The following is a 10,137-nucleotide window of genomic DNA, read 5'->3' as shown; positions in this document are numbered from 1 at the left end:
CTCCCGCCTCGGCCACAGGTCCGGGCAAGCGGCACGACGCCCTGAAGTTGCCGGCAACCCCACACTCACAGGGCTGCTGCGCCCCAGAGAGCCAGCGCGGGCAACATCACCTCGCAAGCAGGATGAGGCAGGGCCCCAAAATTGTTTCGGGCTTGTTATTTCCCAGCTCTCATGGTTCTGACCCGCAAGTGAGGCTGCAAAGAGGCAACAGCTAGCAAGAGTCACCAGCGGAACATTCCCAAGCGGCCACTGCTGGGTCACCCAGCCAGCAGGCACTGACTGGGGGACTGAGGGGTGACAGCCCGGTGGCGGCTTGCAATGCAGTGCATGACTCCTCCCCACACTAAACTCCTGGGTTGAACACAACTGGAGCAAGAAGCCCAGAAGTCAGCACCCTCCGTCTCCCCAGAGATTTGCAGGCACAGGCAGCAAATCGTCCTGATGTTAGACCAAGGCTTCGCGGGCGCAGGGGCAGAGCTCGATGCCCTGTTACAGCCCACTTCTTGGGATACAACCAGTTTCCCAGCAGCAGAGAATGCCACGTTCGCGGGCAGCGCTTGGGCACCAGGAACAGCTGTTCCCAGCCCCGGAGCAAAAAAAAAAAGCTGCGAGCGACAGGGTGTATTCCCGTATTCACAATATCTGCTTGTTTAAGAAAAGTTTGAGGACTAGTCCCAGGCAAGAAAGACAAGCTGGAAGTCTCCATCCCCACGTGACTGTCGCGCAGAGGATGCTCTGTTGCACAACGGGGAAAAATGTCCTCGCCCTAGTGAACTAAGAAAAAGGAGACTGGAAGGTTTACACTTCAACGGGGCTGGAAGAGCATCAGAAAAGTGATCCAAACCGTCTCCAGTGCCTCTGCACAATGAATGGTGAGGCATAATTTAGTCCGGTTTAGGGTTTCGTAGCGGTTTCCAAAACCAAGAGGTTTTTCATAGCCATGGGGCGACTGAATCTTTGGGAACGGTGCATAAATCGGGAGCCACCCTTTTCTCTTTCCCAAGGTCACACGTTAGAGAAGCCTGTCGCTGCCACGGGAGGCATTGCAGGAGAAAGCTAGAGAGCATCCTTACACAATGCGGCTTCTTGTTAGTGACCCTCGTTTAATCTCTACAAGATATCTCTTTCTGAAAGTACAAAGGGGAGCAGGTGATGGGCAGGGATGTTTGAGCTGATACCATGCTCACCAAGGTAGCACATAAAGCAAGGGACTAAGAGTCAAAGCTCCTTTTAAAACTAAGTTTTGATCTCCTCCTCCACAAATCCTTTTGGAGAACTTTCCCCATCAATAAGCATCAAAGTTTGGGGTTTTCTGCCCTCAGATAATCCTACCGAGGGGAAAGACAGGTGAGGAGCTCCAGGACAGAAGTGAAGCTGATACTTTTGCCTGTGATGGTTTTGGAGATGCTACCCAGTAAAACTCTCACCGATGCAGGATGACCTGGACACAGTCCCTTCCGTGGGATGGGACAAGAGGATCCACCCTCATCATGCTTCTCTCTTTTGAGGGGATCCCAGCTAAGCCACAGGTTAGGCCAACTGGAGGGTGAATGTCTATCAGTTTGATGAAGCTCCCAGGCCTGTGAAGGAGGAAGGAGCCCCAGCATCCAACCTGGAGCTCCCCTTCTCAAAAAGAGCCTTTCCTCAAAAGCAGGCAGAGGACTTGGAGGGGTAAGAGGAGGCATGGAAGGAAGAAAAATGAAGTATTTGCAACCTTTTACCCGAAAAGCCGAAAGAGGAGGGAAGGGCTCCCTGCTGTGCCCAGAGGAGACGGGGAGATTCACGAGGTGCAGGGGATGTGGTGAGGGGGATCGGCCACGTGGGCTGCGAGCTGCTGTTCCCCACCAGTCCTCCAGCAGCAAACGTCGGAGGGAAGGGGAAAAGCAGCAGAGCAGCCAATGTGCCTGGGGGCTGAGGACAACGGGAGCAGGAAAATGACCTGTCCGTGTGATGGAAAATTTGGCAGACTACCTCCATGAGCTCTGCCCCAGGAGGGGGAATGGGCAGAAAAGGGGGAAGAGGATGGGGAAAAGGAGGAAGTGGAGTGAGGGGGACAGAAGCAGCCAGAAACAAGTCAAGGAAAGCTGACATGCTCTGAGGAAGCGACCCCTTAGCAAAGAGCCGCTGGGAAGATCTCTGCCAAGGGGCCGGGGAGTGGGGCCACAGGGGTTACAGGACGTGCCCGGGATGAACCAGCAAGGCATCCTCTTTGGGAGGAGGGTGAGCTTTGCTCTTGAGCATACGCCCTGGGCAAGGCAGGGAAACCCAGCAGTGCTGAGGGTGCTGGAGGCGTTGGGTTCCCGCAATCAAGAGCCGCTAGCTGTGCTGACGCTGCTTCAGAGGGGCCGCAGCCCCTCAAATCCTACGTGTGCTTAAGCGCCCTAACACCAACTAGCAGCCAGTTTGCTCCCTCCCTCACCCAGAAGCATGCCCGCCTTGGATGCCCCCTCCCCCCCCCTCCCAGCTCTCCTCTTAAGAGACATAAACTTCATCTTCACGTTGTCTATGAAAGAGTATTTAAAGCCAAAACACACACACACACACACGCATGCACACACGCACGAACACATAGTTACACACACATACACAAACACGTTTTCTTGTCTGCCAAGTATCGGCTAACAGTGCAATTCTTAAAGAGGAGGTGTCGGTCCTTATACAAATGGACATCTACAGAAAAATATATATATATATATAAAATAATAATAAATGAAGAAAGAAAGAAATAAAAAAGCTCTCGACAATTCCTTAACATCGGTGGCAGCATGCGTCACTGTAAATGCTAAAGCCGGCTGGTTTCCCTAGTAGTCTCTGCATACCTTGTTCATTGTCACTTGTTTTGAGGGACTCTTCAGACCAACTTCTATTGCTTTTGGCCTCTGACCTTTTCTTGGTGTGCCTTTCTTCTGTGAAGTCTTTGACCTTTGCAGTGGCCTCTGGCTGAACAGCCTCAGCTAAATCTTTCCTGCTTTGCCGGCCCAACTTGCCGGACGGGGATCTCTCTGGTGACACCTGCTGCTCCCATAGTTCCCTAAGATGCTGCAGGTGACGCTGCTTTTTGGGATGGAGCCCTGTTAATTCAATGCACACCTTCAGGTTGGTCACCTCATTACAATTGGGCTCTTCTAAGTGGTTAGAGGAATTGTTTGTCATTTCCCTCTCAGGCCAGTCATCTAATGGAAAAATAACTAAAAATTAATCAAAAAGCCCCCTCAACTTAAAACAAAAGCTACATTTCACTTTCGGGGCATATAGTCTCAGCTTTACCACCACACTATGCATTTTAAAGGTTCGCTCATTAAGGGTTACATGCACTACAGTAACTTGCACTGCTGTGGCTACAGTGTCCAACGACTAGTGCTTTACCCTTATATCCCACGTTTTTTATATATACATATATATATATACACACAGATATATACATACATATATATACATATATATAATTTCAAGTGAAATGACAGTGCTCACATTAGTAACTATCAAGTTCAAAAATGGAAACACATTAAAGCCAAAGGGACGTTCCTTTCACAAGACATTCCTTGAGAGAGACCGAAGCAAAATGCTGTCTTACCTTTGGAGCTCTTCTTCTTTTTTGCTTTTGATATAAGTTCATCCTGCAGTTCATCCACAAAGTTTTCATTTTGGCTGCCATCGTTTTGCACTCTCTCACCAGAGTGTTTACGCTTCCTGTCCAGACGTGGACATGGATGTTGGCCAATATCTTCTGTTGGCTGGTCTTCCGCTTTTTCATATATAGAATGTCTCTCTAAATAACATTTCTCATTTGAGAGATCTTTTTCCTCTGGAGTTTCAAGAAAGTGACCTTGGCTGTTTTCTGTACTAGTAAAGTTACCTAAAAATAAAATAAAAAAAAAATACCACAAGACCTAATAAATACAAAACAATTCATTGTGAGAAAGCTATGCTCTCTGATCTCTGCAGTGACATCTATATCATGACTTATGGCTCACGAGGCATGCAAATAAACACAAAATTGTACTTCGGAACACGTCTCTGCCGCTCAGCCTAAGGCAGCGGTTTTCTCAACAGTTAAGTACAACACCCCCCCAAAAGCACGGTACTTTGTGGTGGTTTTGCATCTGTTTAAGAAGTACAATATTCACAATACTGGTATCCATAGAAACATCACAATACACCCTTTTAAATAAAGAAACATCTTTAGGTATCGAAAGCACAGACCCTTCTCAGAAAGCAATCTCGCCCCCCAAAACCATGCTAAGTAATAATCCAAGCTCCACTTTGCCATGACTTTGCTTTCAAAAATACCTTGTGATGATAATAAAGTATTAGTCTTTTGCTAATTCCTAATCCTTCCCTAACTTCTCGCATCGAATTGCAGGGTCTGACTTAAAAGCCTTCGTCCCTTCTTCTGGAGATATAAATGGGATACGGAGGATGCAGACGCGTACACGGGAATACTGCTAAGAATAGCTATGATATTTTGCAAAAAAGCACTACTTGAATCCAAGGTTATGAAAAGGCTTCCTCACTTCAAGTAACCAGCCAGTCACTCTACGCCACATGATCTTTGCCACCTCCTTTTAAAAAAGACCCCACTTTTTTCAGGGAATATTTCCAGCAGCAGTGAGCGGGTGAGCTTTGAAAAGCTTACGAGGAAACTAGTCTGGCAAATTAGCCACAGCAACACCCAATGTTGCCACGCTTGCCCTTAACTTCAGCTTCCCCTCTCCAATACTGTTCCCCCAAATTTAGAGACAGCCTTGGCAATTTTAAATGGATGCTTGACTGAAAATGACAATCATGATCTTGAATAAGGTATTTTTTTCCTTGGGTTTAACCAAACTAGCCGAGGCACAGATAGGCAGACGTGCGGTATGGACTGCAACACGGTTAATCAGCTTCCTATTTACAATTCTCACAAACAAGTCAGTTTTCCCATGCATTTTAGCCCTCCCAGCTGACCAATCCCTTTCTGCACGTCTGCCGCTGTTTGGGAAGCTGTCTGTATGCTCCATACGACTTCCCCACAGCTCACCGTCCCTCTTCCTCTTCCTCCTCCTCACCCTTCCTCCTTCTCCTGCTTCCCTTCCTGCAAACACATCTGCTGCTTTCCTATCTGGACTCCCAACAGCTCCGTTTCCCTTCCCTCCCCCTGACTCTCCCCGTACCGCCTGCCCTTCAACGTCTGCTCTTCCCCCTCGCTGGGGCGACGTTGCTCCCCCGCAGCCCCCTCTCCCCTCCCGTCCCCCCCCGAAACCCCACCACACCAGCGTCCAGGCACTAGCAGCCCCCGGATGCTGCCCAACTCCATCCCACCCCGAGAGCACCTTCCTGCCCCTCTGCCAACACCTTCTGGTTTCACAGCCGCCCTTGAAATACCTGTTGTCAGCAATGGAAGGCTGAGGGGGAAAAAAAAAAACAAAACAAAACACTTTTCTGGTGAGATTTTTCTTTGCCATGACTTGGAAACAGCTCCAAGTAGCACCTAGGGTTCTGGAAGTGTTTGCGGGTACCAGAAGACACCCCAGCATCATTTTTACTCTGCTTGAGAAGCTGCCTGCAGGGCTGCTTTATAAAACAGCAGAAGATATTTGGCCAAGAAAAATCAAAACAAAAGTTGACTTCTTCCAGGCGAGCAGGACGCTCGGGCCATTCTGCTGTTTGGCGATGCTCCTCTCCACGAGGCCGTCTGGCAAACACCTGCTCCCTTCAAGACTTTAAAACTCAGTTTGTCACACCCCTTCCAGCCAGCAACGCGAACGTGTTCCAGAAAACGGGTATCTCGGCTTGCTGTGACGGTGCCTCTAAATCGCCAGTGTCCCCCCGAACTAGAATGAATCTGGCAACACCCTGTGCACTTGCACATCTGGCATGGAGATGCTGCCCAACAGCTGCACCCTGTAACCACACCAACAGCACCAGCAGTCCTGTTTCATACGGCATAAAAGAAGCTGGACCAGCCACGTTTCAAGTATCGCTTTAGAAATGCTTCTATCGGATTTCATTTTACATTTTTAATGCAATCTGCTATTTTTCCCCCTTTCACAAGGAAACATTATACTTAGGCGCTCCGTTTCCCCAACCCGATCAGGTAAGGGCACTCCCCGCCACGCTCCCGCTGTTGATAGCCTTCGCGCCTCCAGCAGGACCAGCAGCTACACACCCCGCTTCACACCCAAGGGTCGCTAGATCGGGGGCAGCTTTCCTGCTCCTAACACCGTCTGGCCTGAGTGGGGCTTGCAGGAAACAGCGAGCTAATTCCAGCCTGCCACTGTCGAAAGCGACCCGCTGCAGATTAATTCCTTCCCTATCTGCAAGAGGGCTCAGCACAGGGATGCCAAGCGCCACTCGCTCAGACCACCCGTGCTAAAAAAAAAAAAGGAGGGGAAAGACATTTGCTGTAACCTTGCTAACAGCTCGCCACCGTCGGCGTTTCTCCGGGGCTCCGCGTGCCACGGAGAGCAGCACGCGCCTGCTGACGTTCGCCCGAAAAGCTCTCGCTGCCAGCGGCTCTGTCACACCTTTGCCTCTGCTCTCTGGTCACATCCAAGGGGGACCCCTCAGGCAACCAGAGCTACACCTCCTCGGCCGCCGAGCCAGAAATGCCTCTCGAGTGCAGGACTGCCGGCTGCACACGCGGCTCTGAAATCCGTCCCGCTAGATGCGGTTAAGACCATTAGAGGAGCGACATCTCCGCACTTTAATCCGGGTTGTGTAATCATCCTGCATCGACACGGGAGGCCAGCGACGGCGAAGCTGGGGAGCCGCGCGGGACGCGTCCTTGCCGATCTGCTCCACCGCCGATGCTCCCCGCCTCTTCTACAGCCGGATTTTCACCGCGAAAAGGACAAAGGTCAGTCGCTGTTCGGGAGACAGCGTAACCCACGGGCTGTCAGGCTCTCCACGCAGCTTGCACGGACACGTCGTGCACCCAGAGGCTTTTCCCCTTGGCACAGCGGCGACCGCCTCACGGAGCGCAGGCTCTATTAATATTTTACCACCAGATTCCACTCTGTCCTCAAACTGTTTTGCAAGCAACCCGGATCAGACACGATGTCTCCCCAAATTAAGATATAAATGTCAACATGAGGCACAGCAACATAAGCATATCGTGCATGCCCAACAAGGACACGGAGAATTTATTTGCCTTCCCCCCCCCCTATCTACAACATCCTTTTCACTGCCCGAGGAAGAAAACAAAAACAAAATACTTGAGAGTTTTCGTATCATCATTGTTCAAACAGTGACGAGGTAGCCAGAAACACGGGATAAATAGCAACACACCTCTATGAGTAAGGAGATTAAGCTCTTAAATGTGTTCCTTCCTCAACCCTCCAGCATTTGCCAGTCTCTCACCAGCTGTGGGAACCAGCACCAACAATTCGAACCATTTCTCACTGTCCTACGAAACTAGAAACGAGGAAGAATTAAGAAGATGCTACTTCACGTACGGTTTCTGCCTGAAGCAGCATCTCCTTAGCGCACGGGTTACAATCTCACGAGAAACAGTTGCACGCACGCACACACGCACAAACACGCCACCCAAAAAAACTTTCCTTCATTTTTTCATCTTCCTGTCGCTGTCAGCTGCTTGAGACCAGGCCCTCCCATGCGATGAGAATGAGGAAACACATCTTAGTGTTTAAGCTGCGATTTTTTTGTTCAAATAACATGGCAGCTAAAAAGAGCTTTTCCTCTTCCCTGGAGCAACCTCTCATTGCGCTCACTTATGCAAGGCACCCTTTCTTCATCCGAGGACAGTAATGACTACCCAAATGCTAAAACCCAGTATTCAGCATGGAGATCACAACAACAGTAAGAAATTCCATAAGGCACCTCCAGCATCCAGTTCTGACTATCCCATGGGGCAGAGGGATCCCATTTTTCCCTCCAAATACCTCTGCTTGGGAGCTTTCCACGTTTGCCTTCGTCTGCCCAAGCCTACCACACTGCACAAACAAGCAGCCGCCATTCTCCCTGCACAGACTTTTGGTTCCCGCCCCCCCCCTTTTTTTTTTTTGTTTTTGCACTATGTCCCGTGGCAGGAAGGTAATAACTGACCAGGGCAAAGGACATGTTTGCTGTCTCCATCCTTCATTTGTTCAGGTATCCACACAGCCCAGAGAGAAAAGGAAAGCAGGGCATTACCGTGCAAAGGGACACCGGCGCCTCGCTCTGAGGCTGGAGATCGGCTCTAAAAGCTTTGCCACATTACACCATTTACTCTCACACATCGAAACGGCCTTAACTTTTTCCCCATGACCTCATGCCTTAAGATCAGGCTTTTAACATATCGGGTTTTATCTTTCCCAGCTGCGGCTTAAACGGGCAGCGTCTTCCTCCTAGAAAATTAGATGAACGGGTAAAATCACGCTCCCCGGTCAAGAAATTCACAGCTTGTAGAATTTATTCAATCTTCCACACTTGGGTCTGATTTTCAATACCGCTAGAAGAGCTTTGTTATGAACCGACAGGCGATCATCACACGCCCGTATTGAAGCGCGTGCCCGTGCCAATAGCTTAAATCACTTGATCTCTGAACAATCCTATGAGTCATGACATATGCATCCCATAATTTATCATGTTTGTGCTATGGAAATGCACCGGAGCAGCATCGCCTCAGCAACATTTACAAGTCACCTTGGCAACAAAGCAGCTTCGTGGCTGCTCTCGGAATGCCCGGCAAAACCTAAAGGAGATGGGAGAGAATTAAAGCACTTCTACTTTACTCCTTGGCTTTAATTGCTCATTCATTAGCTAACAGGGCTACCTCCCTTAAATCAGGCCTTTTTAAAAAAAAAAACAACCAAAAAAACCCCAAAAAACCAAAAAAACCCACACCTTTTTTACCCTTCTCCAGAAGGCACGATGAAGCTGAAGCAGACACTCAGTACGGCAAAGCCATGCACCGCCAAGTCAGAGGAAAAGTTTAAGGAATCGGATATTGCGCCTTCGTTTGCTTCCAAAAAAGTCCGTACGTGTGCTGTAAAGCTAGGAAAATGAGCAAGTCCCAGGGCAAGCTAATAAAAGGCATTTCCGTCCCATCAGATGCCTCTGCAAGCATCACCTGCCTGTGTTATTTAGCCATTTGTTGTTGCTGCTGTCGTCGAACTGGTAGATTTAGAGGAGCCGAGGGGGGGAGCAGCTGCTGGGGCCCCCATCGGCTCCTGCGCTCCAGGCCAGGCATGGCATCAGCTGCGCCACGGCGGCAGCGGCGGAGCCCTGTGAGCCGGCTCCGTGCCACAAGCACAGTTTTGGTTGCGGTTTTCCTCTTCCCCGCCAAGACCGGGCAGGTGAAGCGCTCGCGGCGGGGGTCGCGCCTAACAGCTCGCCTGTTTTGCTCCTAAATTCCCTGCTCGCACACGTAAAGGCACGCCGCTTTGCTCTTAGCCAGCGCTGGACCAACGCTACGTACAAGGAGGTGGAACATCTTTTCAGCGGGAAGATCGCTTGCAGGCGGCAGAAAGGAAAAGGAAGGGGCTCCAGACCATCGGCTAGTTCCTGTTCGAGAGCTTTAAAGCCAAACGCACCAAGAGCGTGGTTGGAAATCGCAGGGAAAGGGAAGGCAAGAGGTAAAGCAGCCCTGGCTCCCAGTGGCGATAAACCAAGGGGAACACATCTCCCCTTTGCCAGTCGCTTGGTGAGAGATGCATCGCAGTCGGTGGGGGCTCGAGCCCCACCAGAGCCCAAGCCACTGCGCTACAGAGGCATTCAAGAAGCATGAACCTCGGCTTCCTGATTTATCAACTGCTATTCCGAGGGGCAGGAGGTGAACCACCACGATAAAAAACTTTTATTGGGAACTGAATCTGTCCTGGTAAGTACTCATGGCTGTTCGGCCGGGCGTAGGGAAGAGGAGCTCCCTCAGCAGAACAGATCTGTGCTTTTAGGAGTTTAGACATTCAGCCAAACTCTGAAATAGCCTGTTAAGTCAGACCTAATTAGAAGAGGAGAGGAACAAAGTAACGTAAGACTGAACATGCTTTCCCTGCTTCCAACAGTTACTTAACAGTCTCAAACACATTTTAGCCAGCAGGTTCAAGTGCTGGAGACCTCACTAAATGATGAATTTAAGGACGCACTGTATCATCGTCCTTTTGCAAGGGCAGGAGGGGGGTGTGTTTCAGCAAATAATTATGCTCTAATGCTCTT

At 49.9% G+C, this 10,137-nt stretch overlaps 1 protein-coding gene across 1 annotated transcript in view; it reads right to left on the bottom strand.

Moving 5' to 3' along the window:
* Positions 1-10,137, bottom strand: part of BCOR (BCL6 corepressor) — a 57,083-nt gene that overhangs the window by 22,208 nt on the left and 24,738 nt on the right. The window contains 2 exon segments of the mRNA XM_035901900.1: positions 2,820-3,173; positions 3,575-3,856. Of these exon segments, the coding sequence (XP_035757793.1) occupies positions 2,820-3,173; positions 3,575-3,856 (636 nt within the window).

Source organism: Egretta garzetta, unplaced genomic scaffold (assembly GCF_000687185.1).
Source record: "Egretta garzetta isolate BGI_Z169 unplaced genomic scaffold, ASM68718v1 scaffold70, whole genome shotgun sequence".
Taxonomy (NCBI): domain Eukaryota; kingdom Metazoa; phylum Chordata; class Aves; order Pelecaniformes; family Ardeidae; genus Egretta; species Egretta garzetta.
This window is presented reverse-complemented; position numbering and strand designations above follow the sequence as displayed.